The 27,984-nt window shown below is 46.1% G+C and overlaps 1 protein-coding gene across 4 annotated transcripts in view; it reads right to left on the bottom strand.

Annotated features, from left to right (window-relative positions):
• LOC143139082 (AT-rich interactive domain-containing protein 1B-like) overlaps window positions 1–27,984 on the bottom strand; it is a 147,256-nt gene that overhangs the window by 99,937 nt on the left and 19,335 nt on the right. For 2 of the 4 annotated variants that reach the window (XM_076299638.1, XM_076299641.1), the window contains exons 3-4: window positions 19,250–19,408; window positions 7,837–7,983 (exon numbers count right to left, since the gene is read on the bottom strand). In XM_076299638.1, the coding sequence (XP_076155753.1) occupies window positions 7,837–7,983; window positions 19,250–19,408 (306 nt within the window). The remainder of the gene's footprint in view (window positions 1–7,836; window positions 7,984–19,249; window positions 19,409–27,984) is intronic. The other 2 variants (XM_076299639.1, XM_076299640.1) reach the window with 2 other exon arrangements.

Below are 27,984 nucleotides of genomic sequence, written 5' to 3'. Positions count from 1 at the left end.
CTTGCATTGGAGCAGCTACTAAAGATAGAGAGGCTGTTTTTCTCAGTGTGATCCAACTCCTTACAGCTAGACAGAAATGGTAATAATAGCAAATAATACATTTTCAAAGCTGGAGGAAGGAAGATGAAAGGGAAAGTCATAAATACTGACTATAAAGGACTATTAGTATCATGTGCCTTAAACAAAATCCTACTGGAAGAATATCCAGTATGCTGTAGCATAGAATAATTTAGGTCTTACAGACACCAGCTCTTTCCAGAGAACAGAGAAGAGGGGGAGTTCATGTCCAACCAAAGGAATTACAAATGAGAGGGAAATCATCAATGCTGTTTGCATTTTGAACATGCCTTTTAGCATGCCATGGATCCAAATGTTCAAATGTCCCTGTAATTTTTGATGTGAAATTAGCAAAGGAAAACAACCGGCCCTCCCCAACATCTGTGCATGTGCAAGCATTCAAGAGAAGGCAAAAAAGAGATCTAGGCCTTTTTGTAGTTCTTTTTTTTGGTGAAAGCAATTAGAGGCCTCTCCTTGTCTTTGTGTGAGAGCCAGATAAAAAGCTACTTTCAAAAACTTCCAAATTTTGCCAGCAGTATCAAACTGAGATGAAAAGGACAGGTGGGGGAGAAAATGAGAATCACAATGCCTCTCTGCCGGACTATTCAGCCGCGTGTCTGAAGTGTGAGTGTGGATGGCTCCAGATCTAGTGGAGAGAGTGCGGTTCACTGGTTGGGTGAGAGAAAAAGGAACCCAAAGAAACCAACAACAAAACAACAACAACAACAACAACAACAGAGACGAGATTGACAAGTGAGCGCAGCTGCAGAGCCTGAGTGAGCTGGGGTAAAAGGGAGGGGGTGGCAGTTCCCTGGAGCCCAAGATCACCCCCTTGCCACCCCGGGCGTGCCGTAACCGTGCCAACCACCCTCCACTGGCCTATGGGCCTTTAGGGCCCCCTCAGCAGACTAACATATCAATCACGGCCCGGGACGAGGACCCCTGCAGGTGAGGGGAAAAACTGCTCCCTCCTTGGGAGGGGGGCTCCCTTTCTCCTTTCCTCACTGCCCCCCCTTCACCCCTTCCTACTCCATCCACCCCTTCTCTCTGTCTGTCTCTACGTCGGATCATGAAGAGCGATTTGCGGCTACAATCCTCCGCTAATTCCCTCTCAGCATTCATGAAAAATGTATCAATGCCAGGGCTGTCGGGAAATGCAGATCGCGGCTCCAGGTTCCTCGCGAGCTGGGGCTCCGCATTAATGCACGCCCTTTCTTCACCTCCATATTCTTCCCCTCCTTCAAAACACCCACCGGCTCCAGCATATTCCTTTTTTCCCTCTCCTTCACTTCAGCTCTTCGGTTCTCACTGATCATCCTTTTATGATAAAAACAAAAAAACACACAATGTAACTGTGAGGCATGACTGTAGTGGATCTCTCGCTGGTGGTCCGTGTTCTTCAGGGCTTATGGGAACGGATGCTAATTCAGTCTTCAGGCCCTTCCTCTCTCTGTCCGTCTCAGTCCTGCCTCCTCTGGCACAACAACTCAGATCGAGTTCTCCCTGTTAGGCCCAGAGACTACTTCTTTGCCTGAGTCAGAAAAACTCTGAATGTTTTAGATGGCCCCTAGAACAGGCCTGCGAGTCCAAAGCTCATAAAAAAGGGTTGTTTTGAGAATCTGAGATGAGCGTCAGAGACAACACTATTTGTGAACCCACAAACAACATTCAACAAATTGCATTCTAGTGTACAGCCTTAGGAAGGAGATGTGCTTGAATCCCATTAGGAAAATGCTTCAAATGAGCCATTTTGAAACGTATTGGAAAATTAAGTGAGAATTTGGGATGTTTATAAAGGCTGCAGCGCAGCTCAGGCAGGAATTCTTCTCTAAATGGCTGTAAACAGCGAGTAAATGGTGGGGAAAGGGGAGATTGTGTTGCTGAGGCGCTAATAACCAAAACGAGCAATAAGGCGAGCGTGTGGAACGGGGCGCTAATAATGTAGCAATAATGCCATCAAGACAATCCTCCACTGAGCATGTGTGCCTTCCAAGGAGACCAATCCCCCCCCCCTCCCAGCACACACACACACCCCTCCCCTTCCCCCAGCCGCTGTCGCCATGGCAACCCTAACAGTGCGACCCGAACTTCAAAGACAGATGTAATTTCAGACTTCCAGCAGCCAGAGGGAGCGGTGAGGAGAAAAAACAGCCCTGCTGCTCCCCGACGCTGCCAGCTGATGATGAATTATAAAAATATCCAGGAAGGTTACGGGGGTGGACCATACCATCCGTCTCTCTTCCCCCCTCGTCTCCACTCCTCTCTCCTTCTCTCTCTGTCTCCCTCTCTCTCTTTTATTTATTCCACGACAGCCGGCAATGTAATGGCTATATTTACTGGACCACGCTGATGGTGTATTCTTACAGTGTGTTGGGGAGGGTGTTAGAGGAGCTGCTGAAAGAAGCCAGCCTGCTATTCCCCCGGTGCAGGAGAGGAGAGAGAGGGAGGAAGAGCGAGAGGAAAAGACGAAAGACCGGACTCCTTTTCCTGCACCTCCGTTGTGGTAAGCGTCACGTGTGGTGACACGCACAAGCACAAAGACGTGGTCCAAAACAAAGGGGGAGTTGCCGCTGCCTCTTCACGAGCATCTCATCAGTGGCTAATTAAAATGGCTGCTGCTTGATGTGGGGCCTGCTGATCTGAGCACCGCTGGTGCCAATGTGACTCACTGCAGCCTGAATGCAGTCTGAACCAGCACAACTTTCCTGCCACAGCACAGCACAGCACAATACAGCATGCAATGCAACACACTACACCACAACAAAACACAACAATTTACAGCACTCTTAAGAGCAAGATGAAAAAACAATACGGATGTGAAAAAAATGGCAACTATAAATCAACCAAATACCAAAATAGCCATATAATTATCATACACCTAACACACCCTAATCAGTTACTGACACTCACACTCTCACACACGCACACACACACACACACACACACACACAGGAAAAAGCCTTCTTGTGCAGAGCTCTCATTGGGATTGATTGTAGGCCCACTCTCCCCTTTCTACATCCCGCACATTTTCCCCCTCTACACACACACACACACACACACACACACACACATACCACACTCCCTCCCTGCTTTCACGTCACCTCAAGTTTACAAGGCACTAGTTTTACACACGCTCCAGTTTGACAATAAAAGACTCTGGCGCTCACTTTCCTCTAGGTGTGTGTTCTGCTCTCCTGATGGGAAGTGGCTGCTGGCACTCTCTCTCAACCACCCTCTCTCTCTCTCCCCCCCTCTTTTTCTCTCTCTGTCTCTCTCTCTCTCTCTCTTTCTCCTTCTCTCTCTGGAGATCAGAGGGAAGAGTGAAAGGCAGAGAGGAGAAAGAGGCATGCGATGAAAAAAAAAGTGTAGGAGTGAGTGAACGACGGGGAGAGGCTGGCAAGGAGAGAGTGGCTAGAGACAGACAAAGAGAGCAAGAAAGGAGGAAGAAGAAAGACAGAGACAGAGAGGGAGAGAAAGTGAGAAGAACAGAGAGACGGAGAGAGAGAGAGGCCCTCTCGGCACATGTGAGAGCTCACGTCAACAGCAGCCTCCTCTCCGCTAGCGAGCTGGGCTGCAGGCGCCAGCAGCTCAGCACTCTGTTTGCTTAACCAGGTTCAGCCATCTCCTCTCTCTCTCCCTCTCTTTTTTCCCTCTCTCCCTTTTTGTCTGTCCATTTCTTTCCCTCTCGCTCTCTTTCTCTCTGCGACTGGGAGGCATCAATGCTCTCTGGCTGTCTGGTAATTTCATCCTCTCCTCCTTCCAGCTCCCCCTGCTCCGCTCATTCTTTGGCTAAAACGTCCAGAAAACACCCGCTAAAGATAACACACTAAATCAACATTTCTGTGCAGGGTTTTTTTTCCTCTCTCTCTCTCCCTTCCTTCTTCTTCATCTCCCGTCTTCTTCCAGGTGCAAAAGTTGAGACGTGAGGAAATGGGAGTATGGGGTTGCAGCTCATTAGCTTTTTACACCAAACAACCTAAAGCTGAAGAGCAAAGGAGATCGTGTTCAGAGATAATAACACGCTGCTAGGAACACATATCACTCCAGTGGAGGAGGCAGGGGGGGGCCCTGGGTCCTGTCAGAGTGAGAGTGTGGGAGTGAGACTGAGAGTGTGAGGGGGTCTCTCTCCTGGGGAGCCTTGTCCCAGACATGACACCCTTTCTCGGTCACACAACACGATCAACTGGGGTTCAGCACTCACAGGCACCCCAACACGGTTGGCTGGTCTCAACCAAAAATCTTCACTCTACTCCACCTAAGATATGAAGAAAATTACTAATTTAATTTTTCGTTCAAAAACAAAAACTGTTGGATCGCAGTGGATAGCACTACAAATATCATACAATATTTGATATGTATTTGTTATTTTCTTCTAATTCAAAACCAGAGTAGGTACATGTGTGTGTTTGTATGTTTGTACAGTGTGTGTGTGTGTGTGTGTGTGTGTGGGCCAGGTCTTACAGGTCTTATAGCTCTCTCTGGCCACTCTCTCCTGTCTGCAGCAGAGACCTCCACTGTCAGGCTGCCTCCACAGGGGTCAGGGCCCGGTGCTGAAATGGCAGTGCGGTCACGGTGCAACCTCCCTCTAAAATAGAGCACATGCACACGCTGGCCTGAGCTCCAGGAGAGAGCCCACTGTCACAGGGACGCAGGGAGCGAGAGAGTGAGGGAGGGAGACGGAGGGAGATGGAAAATCTTATTCCGTCCAGCTGTGCCCTGTCAATCTCAATCACAGTGACATGGGGGTGAGTGGGGTGGGAGACAAGGGACTGGGCTAGAGGGAGCATAGTGGTTTTGGGCTTTGTGTGTGTGTGTGTGTGTGTGTGTGTGTGTGTGTGTGTGTGTGTGTGTGTGTGTGTGTGTGTGTGTGTGTGTGTGTGTGTGTGTGTGTGTGTGTGTGTGTGTGGAGGGGGGCTGTCTTTGCTTTCCTCCAGATGAAAAAAAACCAAACAGGAGCCAAACACAAGTGCGGACACAAGGTGTGAGGTGGCTGTCACATCAGTATGTGACAGCCTATTACGTAGTGTACGCACACACAGATTTCTCTGCTGGTTTGTCTGTCTGATTGTCCATCTGGTTGTCTTATTGAGGCTGAGAGAAACATGTGCGTGAAACAAAGGGAAGAGACGCTGTGAAACACAGACAGACAGACAGACAGAAGAGTAGAGCAGAGTAGAGCGTAGCAGAGCATGTAGCGACTGGCAAAAGGTACAGTATCTCTCTGTGTTGGGTTGGGACTCAGGCAGCTGGCACTGCTGGAGCCAGGCACTACACAGCCCAGCCAGGATACGGCCTGCAAGAAGCTAACCCTAGATTACTGAAACTGAATATGACACTGCTCCCCCAAACGCATACACACACGCACACACACACCAAAACAAGGGAGATACCAGCAAGTGAGCATGCTCTGCATTGTGACTGCTTAACTCATTCTATACCATCACACTGCCTTGCATCCATACATAATCAATAATTATGGGCTCAGTCCACGGCTGTGGGCCAGAGGAGATCTGAGGTGTCTCGTGAGAGTTTCGGTGGAGCCAAAAATGGGTAAACGCAGAAATAGAACAGAGAGAGAGAGGGCGGGAGAAAAGGGGCCCGAAATCCCTCCAGATTAGGATCTAGCCTATATGCTTCCAGAGTTTGGAAATAATCCAAAAACGCAAAAGGACCCTGGGGCAGTGCTGGGATTAAAGTAGCTGAATTCAAATAAATCTCCAAAGTACTGGGGGCTTTCACACTCGGCAAGAGGACTGACACATCAATGAGTCTCCTCATTTACCAAAAAACCCTTTCATGAGCTTCAGAGAGAGAAGGAGAGAGATAGAGGACAGTGATGTGGGGAGAGTGTGTGAGGGGGAGAGAGAGAACGAGAGAGAGAGAAATGGAGAGAGAGAGAGAGAGAGAGAGAGAGAGAGAGAGCCGGAGAGGTTAGCTGGATGGGAAGCAACCAATCTAGTAAAGCTACACTTCAAAAGTGTAGGTAAAGCAACAGTGTGAAAAAATACATGCAGATCAATAGATACAGCAGATTCATCAGATAGACAGATCATGTTCATACAATATGGATAGAAAGATAAAGAAAGGTGGAGTGAGAGAAGGATAGAAGAAGGATGGGGGGGGGCAGTAACATGCATATCAGCCATTTCTGCTCCATCTTCACAATGCAGGCTGAAGCCTCGTTCTAATTAAGAAAATTATTCTCGGAGCCAGAGCAGTGCTCCGGAATATTCCCTGTGTACACCTTTGCCGTTCTGGTTGGCCTCACAAAATATCCTCAATTATTTCTCCAGTCAACCTCCTTAATGATTTTTATCTCGGCAACTGTAAGGAGAACGAGGGGGGTTGGGGGGTGAGGGCATGCGGGTAAAGTTCGTCTGGCGAAAGCTTACTGTTGCAAAACCTAATTTAATGTGTCCTTTTTTCTGCTCGTGCAGGCAGGCCAGTGGATGCTTAATGTGGGTATTAGTATGAAGTGGCCAGTGAAATATGGGTCTGCTCGGGCATACACAGCTAAATGGAACAAAAGAACACCCAGTGTTTGTGTATGAGAGTGAGAGTGAGCAGGAGGGAGGATCGACGCTGTCTAATTACAGCCAATATGCTTTGGTCCCTGAATGAATAACGGCGCTCTCCTCCAATCAGTGGCTGACAACAGCCAGGAAGCTGAGCAGGAAACAGAACAGGGAGGGAGGATGGCAGAGACAGAAAGGGAGGAGGAGGAGAGCGAACAAGAAGAGAGAGAGCCACCGAGAGCGGGGCCGAGAGAGCGAGTGTGAGAGCCAATAGTCATTTGCGCTAATTTACAGCTACTTCCTTTTTAAATCTATTTTCAAAAAGATCTGACACTCTGGTTAATTTTACATAGCAACTGTGGAGAGAAGGTGACTTGAACCAAATGTGGCAGACTTTTACTGGTTATCAGATGATGGACTGTTGGAGAAATCAGCAAAACTTTCCCATGGTTCAGTAAACTCAGAGATGACATATCTTCCCGATATTTCTCCTGTGGGGATTTTGGAAGATGCCTTCTTTCACCTCAGAGTGACAACCAGTCATCAGACGACAGAACTGCAGTAGGGGCTGACATGTAAAATGCACAGCACATGTGTCAATAAAACACCCCAACATGGAGCATATTTACTTTACATAGCATGCTAAGTCACATGTGCGCGTTGGGACAAAGGGCATCCTGTTCACCTGACTGTGTGGGTGTTTACAGTGCCTTAGTGACTCATTCAGCCTTCGGGGGCTATTTAGACAGAGGTGACAGATCAAGTTGGTGGCGCGGGGAAAAGTGACGCGTGCTCTGAGCGCAGCACCTCTTTAAGCCCGAGTGGCTGTCAGTCTGTCATCCTCTCTGGATCGTGTGTGCTGAGTGCGAGCATGTGGAGCCTGGGTCTGTGAAATTTGACTGGAATGTAGGATCGTCCCTGTGAACGAGGGATGAAACTGTACAGAGGCAGGCACACTGGGGATGACATGCTTTACTTTCAATGGGCACTATAGTGGAGAGCATGGAATACAGAAAAGCACATACTCTTTTCCTCCGCTGCATTTTCCTATAATGATTGATTGCCCATTGCCCAGGAACAATGAATTACCCATGTTTAGCTGAACATTATTGTGCATGATCCCAGAAAACCAAAAAAATCTTTTGAGTTGTGAAAAAAACAAGTGGTGACTTGCAGTGGTGCAATTATGCAATTCAGGGTAGGAGAGCGACGTTGAAGGGCGCTTGCTGTGTGTAGACTGCTGGCTGCTGTGGATGCTACTCACCGGTAGGCTGGAGGGACGGTCGTGGTGCATGGGACCCACATCTTCATGGTTGTTCTTCCCAGAGTTCCCCGCGGGCTGGCTAGTGCTGTTGCTGCCACCATTGCTGCCCCCTACTCTGCTGTTCCCATAAGCCTCCTGTGAGACCTCCTACCGCAGGGAGAGAGGACATGAAAAAGGGGGGGGGGGGCGAGAGAAAAGTTTGAATCAGTAATGGTACTGTCTTTCTCTGATAGGAATGCATTTTGCATAAAGGCATCCCTTAACTATGGCTCAGATTGCAGTGAGTACACTTGAATAAACACTTGTGCTATCCTGAAAAATGAAAAGAAAGGGCAATGACCCCTTTTCACAGTCAATGAAGCCTGGGCTTCATGACAAAAAAAGACTGATTCACACCTGAGTACAAATCTTTCATTATACACATACAGTATGGGCAAGTACACACACACACACACACACACACACACACACACACACACACACACACACACACACACACACACACACATTCTAGATATCAACATAGGCTAGATATCAACAAAACATTCACCTGCTATCTTTGCACACAATCTTTAGACCAAAAACAAACACAAACAAACACACACTCTCTGCTCTGGTCTGGCGTCAGCTAGCTGAGGTCAAAACCTGCAACCTTGTGCCAGGTCATCCATCGGACACTTCCAGCCTCCTCCAGCTGAACCATCACTGAACGAGCCCACTCACTCATATGAGGCTCAAGGAGCTCCTCTGAGACACCGGCATTTGAAGCCCTTTTGGGAAGGGGGTGGGGGTGTATTTGGAGAGAGGGGGGCACTTCTTTTTTTTACCTCCCCATTAGCCCCACTGGGCTAAACGACACTGACGGAGAGAGGCGGGAAACTCATTGGGCTTAATTAGATTGACAAGAGCCGCCTCTTTGCCACCTCTCCAAAGTCTGATGCCACAGGGCAAAAGCCCTCAACAGCGGCTTCACTGTATGCTGCGTGTTAGATTATTCAGTCAGTTCAAAGGCAGGGTGCTGGCAGGATGGTAAAGCCAGCGAGCATGCCAGTGCACACACACAAACACACATGCCCACACAGACACACATACAGACACATACACACGTACACACACACACACACACACATACACACACACACACACACACACACACACACACACACACACACACACACACACACACACACACACACACACACACACACACACACGCACACACACACACACACACACACAGAGCTTAGACAGTGACCACAGCTGTGTGTGTGTGAGGTTAAAGGGCAGCAGAGCGGAGGGACTAACCAGCAGAGGAGCACTGCATAGCCCCAGGGAGCTCCCTTTGGATCCGCCAGTTGTCCCTCTGCATAAGTCTCTCACAGGCTCCCTGCTTTCCCTTTCTCTTTTTCTTCTGCTCCCACCAGTGTGTGCACACACACACACACACACACACACACACACACACACACACACACACACACACACACACACACACACACACACACACATGCTGAATATGCAGGACAATAGCCTACACACACACACTTCCCCTTTTGACACATCTCCTCTCCCAGCTGAAGCCACAGCCACACAGACAGGGGACGGGGCGTAATGGCAGCCGCAGTAAAACTCACTGCAATCAACCTCAGCAGTGGCCACTGATCAGGGCTTTTAACACAGTTCTGGGTGCTATTCTCATTATCACTCACCTGTACAGTCTTTTTTCATTTGTAAGTGTGTTGAACGAAAACATGGCATGGTCGCACTATAAAAACATTAAATTTCAGAACCACGTGACTGCAGTCAGAGGAGAAGTGCAAAGGGGAAAACATGGTGGGCATCTGGTGACTGCAACGTCAAACTTGAGATCCATTATGCAAAAGTCCTGTTTGATAGCACTTTAGCTCTGAGGCAGAGTACAGTAATGCTGATAATGCTCCCAGACCAGTGGCACTAACACCTCAGGCTATGCACCCCTGCTTCTGCTGAAGTCTGTGCACTTCACGCTACACACTACAAGTACATCTGTACTGTATAATAGTTCATTTTGTAATTACAGGGTAAATCCCAGTAATTATTGCAATCATCGCTTCCTACAACACCAGCTGATTTATACTTTTTAGCCTAATGAAACCTAGCACACTCTTGTGGATGGATGAAAGATGGATGAAGGACGATAAACAGACAGACTGTATTTTTGCAACATCATCAATGATAATATTATCAATATGGATTGTTGTATGTTGGTTTACTGCTTGTTTTTGGTTTACTGCATTTTTGTCCTTATTTGTGTTGCTTATAAAAAGAAAGGCCTGTAAATGCAGTTCTTAAGTGAACATTTTACAGGTATGGTCAACTAAAAATTCTCTCTTATGAAAAAACTTGCTTTTGTACTGGTTGGCACTGGATGTTCTGCAAAGCCATCTTCCACTACAACTCATACTCATTAGAGAAAGAGAAAGAGAGAGAGAGAGAGAGAGAGAGAGAGAGAGAGAGAGAGAGAGAGAGAGATTTAGACAAATTCATTCATCTTCATTACGTTCACCTGAGGTGCCAAATCAAGATTTGTTTCTCTCCTTAAAGGAATCCTAACACTCATAAAGCAGCCAGCAGGGTGATGCCCTTGCGTCAGAGACGGCTCTTTCAACTCCACTGGAACTCCACTACTCACTGGCCACAAGCCCAACAACTGGATTTTTATGACCGCAATGCAAGTCATTCATCTGGGTTATACTTCTAGTAAAAATATACAGCACTTCCCAACATAAACAATCAGGAGGAGGTGGGGGGCTCAGGAAGGCAGAGACGTACAATGAAGCGTGGCTTTCTTTGGCCTGGCCTCAAACAACATGTGAACACACACACACACACACACACACACACACACACACACACATTCACCTCATGTGCCGCTTCCACTCAAAGCAGAGGAAACTCCTCATATGTAAGCCAAATATTTACTCAGGCATGTGTGAGCGACTGTGTGTGTTTGTGTGTGTACATCGTGTGTGTGTGTGTGTGTGTGTGTGTGTGTGTGTGTGTGTGCGTCTGTTTACTCAAGAGGAATGCCATGAGAAGTGGGTCAAAACAAGGTCAGTCTCACATCACTGTTTACTATCTGACATCACAGTCACCTACTTTCACTTTCGGTTCAGCCAGATCATGCCCTCGTATGCTCTCTGGGCTGTGAGGAGTCACTTTCAGGTCATTCAGTCAGACAGGAATGAGCAGCACTGCCTACTACCTCTGCACCGCATTTACTGGCCTCCACTTCACTATAACGCTCAGTGCGTCTTGTAAAGATTTAAGACCGCAAATGTTCCACAGTCAATCCTTTCCATATTTACTCTGGAAATGGGAGACTGAAGTAGACTAACTATTCCATTTCAGCTCTGTGAATTCTGGTCCTGGGCTTGTGATGTTCCCTATCGATGCCAAAGCACTGTGTTTAGAGTGGATACGGCTGTATTGATGTAGCATCGGCACAATTAACTGTGATGCTGGTGCTGTGTGAAAGTCTATACTCTCCATTGGATCAGTGTGTTGCTCTGTGGCTTCATGGAGCAGTTTCATGTTTCAGGCCAATAATGTGCCTTGTATAACTCCTCAGGGAGGCAGTATAACTGTGTAAGATGTTTTCTTCTGATCTAAGAGCTATTTTAATCATCAATTTACACAAATCTCCTGACCTAGTATTGCTGGTTAGGCTAACAAAATCAAAATACCTATAACAATACCTGTAATAAATAATGTATAATACCTTTACCTTTCTATAAAAAAATAACATTTTTCCTTATTCAAAATATGGTTGTAAAAGAAAATGAAAGGAGTTTTCTTTGAGAATCCTAAGAATGTAAAAAAATGTGAGAATTCAATCGTATCAAAGGGAAGTATATAATTCTGGGGCATCATTGAGAGGTTTAAATGGGCTGATTCACCATGCTTGAAAGGAGAGGTCACATTCATAGGCAGACAGAGAAATAAGATTAAAGACAGAGACAGACAGAGAGAAAGAAGATTAAAGAACACATCTTCAGCTTCTGCTACCACATATATATTATATATGTCTATATGCTTCAGCAAAATAAGTCTTCCATTCATCTCCCTCCATTTCCTTTTTACCTTTTACCCATCCTTCTCTCTTCCTTCAGTCCTTTTCAGCCAACCACTCATCTTTCCCTCCCTCCCTCCCTCCCACCCTCTCTCTCCCTCTCTCTCTCCTCCCCTCATCCATCTATCCCTCACTCCCCCCGTCGGCAGGCTCCTCATGACTACCAAATGAATTAGTCATTCCCACACCTTCGGATGCAGATCTCCGCCAAATCTGCCACTAATTCCATTAATATTCATTAAAAATTAAGCTTAATTGCATGTCTTTAAAAAGCCCCGTGGCCCTGGCGCATCCCAGGGGCCCTGGAGGACAGTCATTTCTGATTTAAACTGGGCAGCTCTTCGGAGCTTGTCAGCCACAAATACAAGGGGGCACCAGGCTCTTTTGGGGGATAGAGGAGGGGTAGGGTGCATTTTGAGGAGTGCTTAAGAAAGAGAGGGAGAGAATGAGAGAATAAGAGGGTAAGAGAGTGAGACTCACAATAAGAGGTAAACACAACATTTCAGGCAGGCGAGGAGAGTAGGGCTTGAAAAACTGCACGGTTACTGCACCAATGCAGTTCTTCTCAGGTGCTCTGTCTATGTCTATGTGGATACACCACTCCAGTCAAACAAAGTATTTTTAGTGGCTTTCTTTTCATGGGTACAGAAAAGCTGTGACAAAAAACAGCCTTAAAAACAAACAAACACACACACACACACACACACACACACACACACACACACACACACACACACACACACACACACACACACACACACACCAGCCGTCTTAAGCAAAACAAAGGCGTCTCAGTGAGATGACAGATTACAAGGATGGCGGTGGGAGATGCGGCCCATCCATATTCATGCTCCCCTTGCGTCATTAGCTGAGACAACAATGGCACTTCAAATTGGAGTTTCATAATTGAAGCAATCAGCAAGTTGCACAATATTGCAGGATGTGGAGGAGCTGCCAGGGAGGACTGGCACATCTTATTAGCTCTGTGATGCTCCAAATCAAGGGCTCCGAAAAAAGAAAAAAAATGACATCTTTGATCAGAGAAACCTACAGCACACGACACACTCCTTTCAGAACACAAGAAAAGAATGCGGGTGACTGACAAAACATTTGAGTTCTCCTCCGAAACAGTGTCTGTCTGTGTAGCAGCATGTATTTTTTTAACCAAACTGTATCTTTTTTCCCCTTTCTTTTCTGTGTATGTGTCTGTGTGAATGAGGAGAGCTTGAAATAGGCTGACTGCCTGGTTGCTCATATCCCTAAAAAAAAAAAACAGATTTATATATATGACATTTCTTCAATAGATTGTCCTTTCTTCCTTCACTGACTCCAGTTATAGTAGGACATTTCATGTTAGGAGTGAGGGGAGTGGGCTGTGTGTTGTGCTTGGCTCTGAAGCAGTTAAAGTCAGTGGTCTGCAGCAGGAGGGGGGAGAGCGCGCGGGTATTGTATTGTAACGCTGCTGGGCCTCTCTATGTCAAGCTGACAAGCTGGGATCTCCGCACTTCACGGTCGGCCCTTAATGGATACAGCTGTACAGCCGTGTTCAAATACAATGTCCTTCAGATTGGATTCTTAAGCGAGCAATCCCCTGACCTTTCTCACAAAGCAGGTACAACGGTGGCCTGCCACCCCCCCCCCAGAGAGAACAGACACCTCCCTCCAAGCAGCTGGATCCAGCCCATAATAAGCCCATTTCATCCCTATGCTCCCCTGCGAGTCGCTCTGATGTACCAGTGCTAACTGCGGAATGTCATTTTGCAGATTTTTTTTTTGTATTTCATGTTATTTGACGTCCAGCGTGTCGCTCCCCACACTCTCTGGTGAGTCATGTAGCACTCGGTTTCGTCAGGTGGAGTGGAGTTTCCTCTCCGTCTTTGTTTGTTTGGTGGCCCATTATGCTTCGCCGAAGGAGAACCGTGCATGAATAATTACCTGCGAGAAGCCACATTTATCAAAACTTCCCCGTTGGGGCCGTTTTGTATGCAAACGTCGCCCTTGTTCTGCGCAGGCGATGGTGGAACAATAGCCGCCGCCGCAGCACGATCGGGGCTTTGATAATGCAGAAGTCGGTGTGCGCCAGAACGGTGCATGCGCAAGGACAAATTTAGGAGCGTTTTTACAAATGTTTACTAAATGAGGCCCCAAGGGAAAGCACTGCACTAAATACTAACCCTCTTTTCAGCGAGCAGCTTCATTAAGGCTGGCCACAGCATCCAAATCTGCATTTGAGATGCACTAACAGCACAAACAAACACAAATAGAAAGGTGGAGATAAAAATTTGGCACGCAATTAGCATGCAGCAGCACCGAGGCGAAAAGGACGATGGTACACCATACACCAGGAAAAAAAATATGGAAAAATAGAAGACAAAAAAAATACCTTTGAGTTTTTGTTGTTTTGTTTTTTTTGTTTTTTTGTTTTTTTTGGGGGGGGGAGGGGGGGGGTTGAAAAAAAGAAGCATACAAAAAAACAGCCATATTATTTTTTTAAAATGCATGTAACTCTGTGCTGGCTGTAGCTGGGGAGAGTGCCACTCTTTCTTGCAGGGCTGGCAGCATTACAGCAGGACATTTAGAGGACTCCGATAAACTATGCCATTTAAAAGGTTATGACAATTAAAAGCAGCTCCCGCAAATTACAGTGCCGAGACCTTTCACACGAACGGGTCCCTCTTATCGCGGCGAGACCGGCTCTCTCCGAACGATGTGCCCTCTATTTCCTGCCGCACTAACCCTGCTCCCCTCCACCTCCCCCTCTCCACCTTTCTCTCCTTCGCTCTCCTCGCTCTCCCTCCCATCCAGGCCAGCTTTTATTATCCAGTTAATTAAGCGGGTTCTTAGCTAATATTCAAATGCTGACCAATTAATGACATTGAACTTTGAATGGCCCTGCCTCTCCTCCCCGTCGCCGTGGCTGCCACAGCATCCTCCTCCAGAGTCCGGGGCCGTGCAATCGCCGGGCGCTGATTAAAAATGCCGGCGTGGGGAGTGGGGAAGGCGATACGGACGGGCAGCCGGCGCATGCCACAGCGTTTTAATTAACCTTGTGTAATTTGAATACACAGGGAAAGGAGCTGGCTCCACCACTGCAGACCCTGACTGTTGCTGTGCAGACGTACACCCCCCACCCTCACCCCCTCAACACACACACACGCACGCTCTTCACAATTCACACTTCCACTCGCCCCACCACTCAGGTCTGGGGGGAGGAAAAAGGGCTCCACGGCCTGAGAGTGCTTCACTCTTCTGGGGGCCGAGTGGCTACATCCTCCCGCACATACACAAGCAGAGAGACAAGGGCAAGCAGCGAGAAGGATGCCGATCACGCAGCAGCACTCTGCCTCTTTAGCTAGCGCAACTATTCCATGAATCCAATCTGCTGCACTACAGAGCTCATGTTTACAAAAATGTGTATAATGTGTATAATAATGTGATACAAAAAAGCCTTTTTTAAATGGAGACAGTTTAATCTTTTCTGAGTTCTGTTCCCAAAATGTCTTCCTTTTGCACTGAGAAACAGTATTTTAAGGCACAGTACATCAAAATAATATTGTTATTGCTTGCAAAAAAATGCAGGAATATAATAATAAGAAGAATAATAATAATAATAATAATAATAATAATAATAATAATAATAATAATAATAATCATCATCATCATCATCATCATCATAATAATAATGGAAGACAAAATAATCATATCTGTAATGAGCATATCCCCTTGAAAAGCTGGCATATGGAACTCCAGCCACACTGCCAGAACCCTATTTTTTAATGCGGGTTAGTGAATGTGACTTCCGTCATCTGGAATAAAGGAGGTTTTTCTGAGAAGCTGACATTGGGAAAAAGGCCTGTCACATCCCTTTGAGGAACACTGATGAATTCTGAGCTGACGCAACTCTTTTGTTTTTTTGTTTTGTCTCGCCATTTTTTCTGTCTTTTTTCTGTTTTGTGTTTGAACGCCGCTGATGCTGCCAGCTTGTGAAAGGGAAAAGGTAAGGACATTCTCAAAGAGTTCTTTTTCAGGGGTGTTTTATTTTTTTCTGGGCACTGACTGATATCGGGAACAGGTCTATGATAGGACACCCCGTGCAACTGAGACAACAGAGGCGAACCGACACAAAAGTCACTTTGTGGAGTTAAATTAGCACCGGGGATGACAGCGAGGCCCTTCCAGTGCCATCTGCGATTTCTGTGTTCGCTACTCGGCAGGACTTACAGCCACCTTGCCGTGCGGCTCTTTATCTCAGGAACAAAGCTTGCCCTGTTCCTTCAGTCACACTTCCTGCCTGTGGGCATCTCTTTTTCTCTTTCCTGGTCTACTTGGATCAGTCGAGACGCGTCCTGGAAGTGCCGTAAAAAGCCGACAGCGTGCCAATCACAGGGAGGCGTGCGGAAACAATCAGAGGTCGTTGAGGAAACAGCAGCAGAGATTAAAGAGCCAGTTGCTAAGCGCAGCCTCGCCAGTGCTGGTCTCTTTAAGTAAGGAGAAAATAGGATTTGCTGCAACTGTCATTCAAACAACCCGCACCAGACACAACAAAGCACCCAGACACCACAACAAACGTGTGGCAAAAGGTCACATTCGTTAGCAAATGTAAATAAATCCGAGAGGCATTTGAGCACATTGCTGACAGGATTTTCCCAACCTTTTTTTTTTTACATTGAAAATTCTGCTGGTTTCGCTCCATCTGATCTAAGTGGCGGTTAAATTGCATTTTTCAGGGAGCAAAAACACAGCACCCAGCAGAGTTTCTGAAGCCATTGAGACGGACGGCAGGACAAATAAATCCACAACCTGGAACAGCTAGTCCCAGTCTGAGCTTCCCCATGAAGATAAGACCTGTGAGTGGCCATGGGTATAAACCCTGGACCTGGCTCCTTCGCTTACCAAAGCAGCTTCCTATGAAGATAACAAAAGGTCAGGCAGAAAGAGCAGACTCTGTATCAGCACAGACACCGGTAGGTCTTAGGAGAGCCAAGCCCCCCAATCAAACCATGTCAAACGCCATGTCTAATCTGTCTGGATAGGACCGAAAGGAAACATTTCACTTTTGCAACCTCTCTTAAGGGCAAGTCTTCAGGTAATAAAAACTGAAACAACTTTGGCTTTTTGCAGGAACGCTACACAATGGCTAATGCATCGCTGAGTAGGTCACAGAATAAAGAACCTGGCTCCTTAGAGGCATTCTTTTCTTGCATAGCTGCATGGCTGAATACTGACCATATCTTTTTTATCTGCAGTGAAAAGTCAAGGTGATCAGAAGTAGAACTCTTATAAAGTGATTCTAGTCAAGTCCAGAATTCCTATAGCACAATTTCTCAGATGACTTATCAATCAAACCCCAGTGATACTCAAGGTTTAGCAAAGAAATGCAGATATCAATTATTGGCAAACTATTAATCTAAAGTCTGGAGAAATTATTTCATATTACAGCACATATACTCTACATGTTATTATATAAAGGGAATATACTGATGGTATGACTGTATTAATATAAATACAGATACATCTACAGATACATTATAGGTCATAATAATACAAGACAAACATTATTGCCAGGTAAGTCATTCCAGTATCAAGCCATGCTTCAGTGAGTCTGTGGAAGCACCAATCTTACAACCTCCAACATGGTTCAGAAAAAGCTCATTCCCTGCACTGGTAACAGTGTCAAGCTGTCAAATATAACACCCCTGTCATTAAACTTGATGTGACTGTAAAGTAAAACTGTCCTCTTTCCAATTTAGCTTCAGGTTCAATGGCATACACAAAGCCATACAGGAAACTGAACAGCTCAGTCGACTGGAGGTTGTCGCGCAGTACAGGTTAATGGAGGCAGCAGCAGAGCCAATAAATCTGGAATCAAACTGTTGGAACCATAAAGGGATGACTTTTTAAAGTCCACCGAAAAAAAGGATGTGGGTCAATAAAATCTGGGTCAGGCTGAAGATGGCGCCCTCTGAGCGGGAGGCCAGGGAAGGCAGGCACTTATTCCTCTTTGAAAAATGACTCAGGAATCAAGGGTAATATAGTGCGTCTACCTTGTCCAGCAGAGCACTGTTATCATCATGCAACTCGAACAACTACTTTTTTTCCAGCAGAATTGTACAAACCAGATCAGTCCAAGGTGTTATCCAAAGGTCAAGCTTTTCTCTCCACAAAGAGCTCCCATGGATAATTTACTATTCCTGAATACAAATAGCCTGGAGCCTGCCTGACCTACATCAGCCCTTAAGTATGGGCAGCCAGGAAGAGAGGGACTAAAAAGATAAAGAGTTGGATTTGATTAATGCCATCGCCCTTTGAGGAAGAAGGAAAAAGAGCACTAACCTAGAGTCCAACACTGACAGGAAAGGCCAGGCGAGTTTCAAGAGCCAGAATGGCTTCTTGCACACAGCTAGCCTTGCACAACCCTCTGCATTCTTTAAATGTGCTCGGACTGAACACTGCGTGGCTAGTTTGAGGTCTCCTAAAGGCCACCACCACCGCTACCGCCCCTTCACGCTGACCTCAAGAGCTCCGAAGGCAGCGCTCCACTCCTCTCCACCCCCCTCTGTGGCTGACGCAAGAGACGCCATCCTCTCCGTCTCCAGAGCAGCCTCCTCCAGCCAAGTTCCCTCCAGTCGGCCAACAGAGGTCACTTCAGATGGGCAGATTCCTTTCGCGCCAGAGACAACGAGAAACACATGGACTCCCTCTTCTAGGCTGAATGCTTTCAGGACTCAACCACATATTTTTAATGGGATGTTTTTATGTGCATTTATTTGCTTGTCTTCCCACACCAGCATACTTGTGTTTTGTATCAGGATACACATAAATAACAGTGAGACAGTACAACACACAGTTTGCGCTCACCAGCAATAGGAAACCAGTGTTATTTGCCAGTGTCAACAACACAATAACAAAAACTGTCATCTTACTACGCAACCATGTGGAAATCAAAAGGAAAGAAAATGGGAAAGGGCCATTTCTCCACATACTTGCACAAACCATTGGAGGAAACAAAACCATCTGTGAGCTTATCATAAACTGGAGAACCATTCCTCTGTGAGCCCACGCCCACCCCAGCCCCTCTGGCCACACCGATGACAGCCCTGGTGTGAGAGGGCGAGCCAGAGTTATGCCTTTGTGGTCTGAAACAGTGGGAGTGCGCAGTTCCGAGTAGGAAACAGCCAGAAATAGAATTCATGAATAATCTGGACAAGTAATCTGAGGTTCTGGCCCACGAGCTGCTCTCTGCCCACTTTTTCCAAGAAGGGACAGGATCAGGAGGAGGTCGTCTGCAGTCGGCACTCTTACCTGCTGTGGTGGAGGACGGGGTGGCAGGTAGACTGGCTGGGCTGGGGTGCCTGACTGGTGCTGCTGCTGCTGCTGCTGCTGGGACTGGTTAAAGTATGGTGGCTGGCCCTGCTGGCAATATGCAGCCATTCCCTGCTGGCCATACTGGGGAGGCACCTGCTGAAAAAGAAAACAGAATGGACATTATGAGACTGTACATTGCTCAGTTTGTAAATAGTAATTCACTGAATCGTTCTCAGAAATGATTATTATGCTGTAAAGTCATCATGAGTCAAAGAGGACCGTAGGGAGCATGACCATTTAAAACCATGTGCCGCAATAAAGCTATACAAAACACATGAAATCAAAATTAACGCTGTACTATCAAGACATCTGCGACATAGTTCTACTCTGAGGGGAAACAGCTCCTAAGCCTGTAAGACATCGAGACAAACAGTTTCAATAGCAGGAGCAGGAGCCACATGCTACTTTGTGGGGTGGACTGGATCCACAAAAATCCCTGTGGAGTTTGTTAAAAAGGGGAGTGCGTGTGAATGTGTGTGTGTGTGTGGGGGGGGGGTTGGTGGGTGTGGGGTGTTGAGAGCTGTGCAAACTGCGTGGGAGCGAGCTTTATTTACACTGGAATGATGTTCCCACCTGTCCAACACAACACGTCATCCTGGCAGCCTGCTGCTCACAGTGCTACAGTGTTCTGGCAGAGCCCTCGTGCCAAAGTGAGGTCACAAAGCAGCAGGGAACGTGGCAAACCCTTCAGGTCCTGTGCACTGCCAAAGTGCCAATACAGCCTAATTGGCAAAACAGTCAACAGACTACAGACATGGACTAGCGGATAAGGAATCCATGCCACAATGGTGACAGGAGATGAATGGAGGCAGAGGGGCTTGCCAACAATGAGCAACAGAGCCTTACAATACCGCCGGGCTGACTAATCCCAGCAATAACCAGTCAATTAGCCAGTGGTTTTCATCAGACATATTACACAATGTGATTAAAGGGGAGACAAAAAAAGGAAAACAACTAAAAAACAACACACACAAAAAAGGCCCTGGCTGAGCCTTTTATTGTCGTTTTTTAAGGTCTGATCCAGTCTCATTTGGGCCCGGCGGAGACACGAGGCTAGACGCTCGACTCAATGTTTCCTCCATTTGGCGGGGGTTAGGAGAAGGGGAGGTGAAGGTCTTTTAAGTCGAGCCAGATATCTGGTGTTGCCTTTGGAATGCGCTCTCCCCACGCTGCCGCCATGCCGTCAAATACAGCTGTGGCGAACACTTGAGCCCAGCCGCCGCACCCACCAAACCCCCCCCCCCCCCCCCTGCTGCCTTCTTGCTCTCACTTATGTAACACTTTCTAATGAGCAGCTGCTTGGCCTGCCTCTCCAACACTCCACGAGAGGCTATTCCGAGGGTCACTGGGGCCTAAAAATGTGGGCTTAGCCATGCAGATCACAGCAAAGAGCTGTCCAGTTGTGTCTCTTTTTCTGATTTCAGTGCTTTCCGATCTCCGCCAAAGATGTTTGCCGCGTCTCGTTAAACATGGCATGTAAAGCCAAGCCTATGACCCATTGGTGCCTGACCGACTGACTGCTCTTTCGGGAAATACCTAAATATGTTCCCTGATGCTGTTCAGCGGGAGCATAGTGTTATTTTTGGTCACCGCTCTTTGCCCGAGCTTACACAGAATGCTGTCACACCATCAGGACGATTGTCAGATGAAAGGATTATGTGGCATTTATGTGTCTCCCCGAAAGGCTGTCAGAGAGACACAATATTTCAGTGTGGGCCTGACACATGGTGAGGAGGTCACAGTGGCTGGCTGCATGCTCTAATGAATGGAGGGGCTCTGCTGGCATGGGCAAAGATAGGCTATTAACCCCAATGCCAAGTCATCTGATTTCACAGCATTTCACCAGCCTAATGAGACACTTGTTAGTCTGCCTGCACACATTTCTGCAACAAATTTGAAATAAATAAAATAAAAAACAAAACAAAACAAGACACAAATACACTCTCATTCACAATAGCACACACACAGGCTCACATATGGCCTTCACAGAAAGCAAAAACACACAAATGCTCATTTCTTATAGGTTATAGTTAGCATAGATAATGGTCTACTGGGATCAGTGGTGCTGGCACTATTGCTCCAGTAAATAGGGAGAGATGCGGGTACTGTCTGTGTACAGGGTTGTGTAATAATATTGATTGACCCTACCAGAGGGGTAAAAGAACAGAAAAAGCAAGCTCACCACTCTGTTCAGGTGTGCTTCCTGAAGGTGTAAAAATAGCTTGACGGAAAAGGAGAGGAATCAGGTCAGACTCTAATCTAAAACCTAGAGTGATGCTTCAGAATTCTTAAGGGCCTTGAATATCAAGCAGCATAAATAATGGAATGCTCAAAACAAGATGAAAAAAATGAACAAACAGAGAAAAAACAACAAAAAACATAGGGGGAAAATTACACACATAAAAACTGAAGGAAAACAATAGTAACAGAAGGATTTATTGCCATCCCCAAATAGCAGGCACATAACACATTTCTCATCTGGCTGCAAGACCAGGCTTTTTTTCCCCAAGAACTACACCAACACAAGCTAAGAAAGATGCTGTCTCCAAAAACCTGCTCAGCCTTAAACATAGCAACATCACCCATCCACATCACTCCATAAGCAACCAGTTCCGAGCATTTAGGCCGATCAGAGGCGAAAACTGCTTGTTATTCAATTGGTCCAATGAGCACAGAGTTTTCATAATTTTATCGCCTGAGTGCCATGGCTGGCTGCGTGTCTGTCCCAAGCCAACGCACAGGTCCCCCATTTGAATGACATATGAAGCCAGCCAACCAGAGAGACGTCGGAGCATTAAGCACTCCACACGGACATGACAGGAATATTGAGGGGGCTGCATTAGCACTAGCAGATTCCTGCGGCTAGCACCTCGGCCATGCTCGGCTCCGATCAGCATCAGAGTGTGACGAATGCAGAGAGGAGGAAGGGACGCCGCTGATCCACCATGGCACCTGACAGGACTGACCAGTAGTGCACACTGACGAGGCGGATGGGAAGAGAAGAGCCCCTCCTCAGAGAGTTTTCAGACTCGACTTAAGACTTAAGACAGTTGCAGTTGGCTATTGGGAACGACACAAAGAGTACAATGTATTAAGCCTTTATTTGTGCAATCTACTACTTGTATTTACTCTGGTCTCAATCCGACTTCATATACTGTACAGTACAAATAAAAAAAAGCTCCACTGCATTCAGACAGTTCATACAGCACACATGTAAACTGGACAAATTGGATTAGTCCTCGAACTTAACTGTTTCATTCAAATGAAACTTAACTGTTTCATTTGAATTTCAAATCTGTGAACTTTTATTTGTCGACTACACTAAGTGCAGCATACTGAAGTTAAAACTAGACTAAATAAGTATTTTTCTGTACTGGCACAGAGGGACGTTCATATTGTAGTGATTGCTGAATATAGATAGATTAACCTTTACTCCAGCTGCACTAAGCTTGCTAGTAACGAAATAAGATCAACCAACACTTCACTTCAAATTGGCACACGCAGGCTCAGGGAATACCCAGGAGAGAAGTGTTCTTTAAACCCCACATTTCCCTTTTAATTTGCTGAAAGCAGAAGGCTGCAAGCAGGCCCGAATGAGATGCATGGCTCGGAGACGATAAACAATTTCTCCTCATGATTAAACATAGGGGAGGAGAGATTACATCGCCACTCTTGCAAGGTGACTAACCTCCGGCTCGACGTGTTTGATCTCCCCTCTCCCCTCTGCGCACACAAGCCACTTGACACTTCAAGAATGAGCTGCCCTTGGAGAGCTCGGCCAAACAAAGCGAAGTAACAAGCGTGAGGCAAATGCTCGGCCATGCTAACAGGAGTCGCCACAGAAACGAGCAACGAGCTGCCACTGCAGAGAAAAATATGCTGTATGACAGGGTGATGAATAGCCATATTTAACATCAAGACAAGACTGATATGGAGGAAAAAGGCTTATATTCTGTGACCCAAATGTAGTGGAGAGAATGTTGCATGATAATAAGGAAATAAGATAATAAGTAAGATCTTGAATAAGGGTCCTAACTGTGTGCCCCGTTAATATTTTCCTGACCAATGGTGCATAGTCCCCTTCACCCTCTTATGCAGTTAATGTCTGGTTACCAAAAGATATATTGACAGTGGACGCAAACTGCTAGCTTCTATTTTTTGAAACTTAAGCACTAAAACATCGAAATGGGGAGACACTGACTTCTCTTATGATAAATCCAAAATAACAGGCCTTAGAGAGGCCAAATTGAAAGGGCCCTGATTGTGTCCCATTTAGACACTAAATTGGGCACCCCTGTCGTTCTACCTCCCTCGTGTCTACTCTCAGCTGGGCAGACGCATCAAGCCTCTGCTGTGCCATTTACACGCTTCAATCAGCAGCTAAAAATGACAGCATCCGCTTCTAACACGCCCATTACTGCAGGCCAGATTTGTCGTGGCGATTGCCCCATCACTGTTCCAATAGAGATGCTGAAAGAGGACCAGGGGTTAATGCTCTCTAAAAATGTGTGAGCTCCAGCTCCGAGGCTCTGGTTTAGTGCCACCAATTCAAATGTTTTCCCCATTAAACTTCTGACCCCATTTCATGGCCAAGAAATGTAGGGGAAAAATGAAAGAAAGGGGGAAAAAACACAAGAGAAAGGACACAGAAAAAAAAACAGGATCCAGAAAGAGAAAATTCTGATTCATGTGTAGAAAATGGGTCTCATTCCGCTGGTCGATCCTGAATAAGCCTACATCTTTGGGAGGGAATTTAGCCTCCTGATCCTGCAGTGAAAGGATGGGAGGCTTTCCCAGTCTCCTCAAATCCCAGCAGCAAGGCTGCGAAAGGCTTCACTTGACTGCCAAACAGGGAACAGCGCAACCACAATCCCCAGCATCAGCACACTTCAGGCCCACACTTAAGACTGGAGCCAGAAGAAGTGGAAAAACCCATGGACAGAGTGGTGCTGTTGGCCGGAGTTTAAATGTTGAGAAAGCTTGTTGTGTGGAAATCAGCACAATTTAATATCACAACGGGGAAACAAATGGCAAGCCATGCAGAGCAGAAGGAAAATAAAACACTCTGCCTTCACGTAATGTGCTGGAATCAATGTCGACGCTCTTTTGAATATAGCGTTACAAAGCAAGAATATAGTACAAGAGGGCAAAAATGACTAGCCAGAGACCTTTACGTGAATAAATCACCAAAGTGTTCCAAAGCCTGACTTAAAGTATGTGACACTTATGTCAATTATCCCTTTCACTTTGAACTTTAACTGTGACTGCTAACCCCATATTGATGGCCAAACACCACACATTGTAATTTGTGGTTCAAATTAGAACATAGAATTATACTACACTTCACCATAAAACATGTTCACAGTCATAGGAGTTTAAAAAAAAGCTGTGTCTGCCAAATGTCTATAATTTAAGATACTTCTGTGTTGATATTTTGACCGGTCAAATTCAATCATACACTTCAACACATACAGGCTCAACACATTTCCTAGATGTTCATTTTGCAATCGTGAAGGGAAGAGCAGAGAAATAAAAATAGAATGTTTGCTAGACTTTTGTCCAATATTAGCACAAGGCACCGACATGTACAACTGGCTAAAAGTTAGCCACTAAAAGCCAGACATACTGGATCTGAAGGCTGAAAATGTGACAACATTTCCTCTAGAAACAGCGAACATTCACAGCGGGGGCTTACACAGCAATAGCAACTCCAATCCTGCAAAAGTGACCCTGGAAAATCAATTTGTGAATTTGTGATCACGCTGGAAATGAAGATGAATTTTTTGGACAGCCAATTACAGGAGAAACTAATCTCTCTAACTGTCATAAGGCATCCTCAACCCACCCAGTCCACACCCAGAACCAGACCCAGGCCACACACACACACCTCCTCCACACACAAATACACATTAATATTTCTCCCCGTTTGCAAAAATGGAGCAGAGTCTTCAGGATTTCCCCTGGCTTTCACTGCAAGTGAAAATAAGCTGTTAGTTTGGGAAACATACTGTACACACAGATTTCACAAATAGTGACAATTAGCCTTTGTCATTATCTCATCAAAAATGCATGTCTATCTACCTCCTACACATTAACTAATGCAGACACCTTAATCCCTACATTTCACACCAGCTAGGAGGGATACAAATAAAAATAGAATAAAACAGTTTACACGAACAGTGAGATGACCAACAAATCAGCTGGTAAACTATATGCTCCATAAACATGAGCGGTCTTGAAGAGAGATGGTGTAGATGGACTATTTTATCTGAATCTAATGGATGTAAGGTGTTTCCCTTCTCAAAGTCGATTGGCTTGGCCGATAGAACTGTAGGCTAATAAAAGTTACAAATGAGAGCAGGCCATTAGAGCCATTGATGCTCGTTGGGTGCTCACTAATTAATTGATCCTGAAACTTCATCTATTCTGCTGCAAGAGAAACCTTAATTAATCAGCCACCATATCGAGGCTACGTCCTCTTTTCTTCCCTCCCTCTCCTCTTTCTCTTCCTCTGCCTGCCTGCCCTTAATGTCTCCTGTTTTAATTGTCGTTGAGAAATGCCTGGGGTCCCAGAGCAAACGAATAGACGTACCGGGGACTTTGAAGACCTGGTTCCAACATTTCAAAAGCCTTTCAAAGAGCCCACCTCCCCCCATCTGCCCTGCCTCCCTGTCTGCAGCACTTGGTAATTTATATGTTCCTCATAGCCATCGCTCTAGCTGACCAGCATACAGTACATTAACCTCAAAGACAATGTCTTAGCTCCTAAGTGATTCAGCTGGCTCAGAGCATTCCTAACCATGATGGAAGAGTTACCCAATCAATGTAATAAATTACAGCTTTAATTCCAGATTGTCAATACAGTTTGGCACAAGGTTATGGGATTCCATTTGGCGAAGAGCACCCAACTTTTTATAGGTAGGAGAAAGGGAACACTCAGGGAACATCTTGCTTCAAGGTTAAATGTGTGGCTGGTGATGGGGGTGGAGACTGAGAGTACAGTAAAGGCAGCTACAGGTCTTTCTTTCAATAAAAACCCATTAGTTGCCTCAGACTCCCAGCAGAAAGGAGAGAGAGCTAAAAGGAAAGAGCCCCTTATTGTAAAAGAAAAGAACAGTGGTGGACAAGGCAATGTTTCCCTCTCCAATTTAATGGTTAGATTCTATTAACTTAGCCAAATGGGTAAAAACAAGCAGTGACGACCAGTAATGGTTTCTTCCTGGCTTGTTGACACATTTTCCTTCTTTCATTTCACAGGCAATCTTTTTGCTTGCCTTCACATCAAACAGTAATGTTGCCTTCAAATTCTTTTCCTTTCTGTCTGCCAACACTGACATCACAGGAAATTGCAGTGGAATTGGCAGGCGTTTTACTTTCAAGTTCATTCCACTTCCACACAAAAAGCTCAAATCCTGTCATCAGTCAGGTCCTTCATGTTGGTCCCCATTGTTTTGTTTGTTCATTCTCTCTCTACCTCTCCCTCTCTCTCCCTAACCCCCCCTCTCTCTCTCTCTTTCTCTCTCTCTACACACAGAGGCGGGAAGCATTTATCTGATTCAACGGATCTCAGAATTTGCTCAAGGGCTATTTTTCCTCTATTTTCCCTATCTTTTTGGAGTGTCTACTTGGCACATTTTGGTATGCAAACACAAAGAAAGAGCAAGAGCATCTCTTCAATCGGTGGGCCTGATGACGAGGGGGGGGGGGAGTTACCTGAGGAGGCATGGGGCTCGGCAAGCACTGGAAGCAACAGTGACTCTGATACCTGGAAGAGAAAAGGGTCCTCTTATGCCTCTCGCTCCAATGATCCGAGCTACCAGCAGCACTCTGGTAGGGTAGCGTGTGTGCCCCAAGAGAGCAGGATAATCTGGAGGAAATGCTCTGCCACAAGCCTGTCACTGTGGGTGACAGCAGCGACTCTGACATCCTCACAGTGGAAACCAGACGAGAGGTTCAAATCCTTGCTGTTCCCTCCCTTGCCTATTCAGGCAGGTGCAATGACACTGTCACTCCTCAGAGAACAGGTCAAAGCCTGTCAGGATTCTATAGTGTCTGTTTTTTTTTTATAAAAAAAAACAGAGAGACAGGCTGATACAACTGCTGACAAATGGATTTTTTGAGGGGTACTCCTGTGTTTTGCTGCTAGCTTGAGTTGAATATTACAGATGTAGGAAAATTAATTTGGTGTGCTCACTGAGGCTGGTTAATGAATGCAAATTCTCTGTCAAAGTTTTCTGCCCCCTGACTCACTAAACCAGTGAAACTGTTGAAAATGTTGCTCCCTTTTTTCTCCATGAACAAATTTGTATTCACTGGTAGCATGTGCCTCTCCAGGCAGACTGTGCCTCGGTCTTCTCCACAGAGCACAGCCTCAGTGTAGGAAACGATAGCAGCACGGAGGACATTTGTGTCACCCACAGGCGCCTGTGACAGTACTGTCTCAGTCCTCTGGAAATGCCCAGGTGCATTGTAGAAGCTACCAGGCTCCTATGAAATGCAGGCAGGCCTCTGGATCAAATTAGATGGGAATTGTTTGAAGCGATTTTTTCCCCTTGGCTGTTTACATTTATCCCTGAGATGGATGCGCTACTCCCTTCTTCCCCATTTGTCTGACTCATTGCATTATGAGACATATCAGAGCACATAAAATGATACAAACCGTTCCATCTCTC

The sequence above is a fragment of the Alosa pseudoharengus genome, unplaced genomic scaffold (assembly GCF_046254945.1).
Source record: "Alosa pseudoharengus isolate Yale_2024_CS ecotype anadromous, Long Island Sound unplaced genomic scaffold, YU_APseudo_1.1 YU_APseudo_1.1_scf_22, whole genome shotgun sequence".
NCBI classification, from domain to species: Eukaryota; Metazoa; Chordata; class Actinopteri; order Clupeiformes; family Clupeidae; genus Alosa; species Alosa pseudoharengus.
Note: the sequence above shows the minus strand (reverse complement) of the source record. Positions and strands in the feature narration are given on the sequence as shown.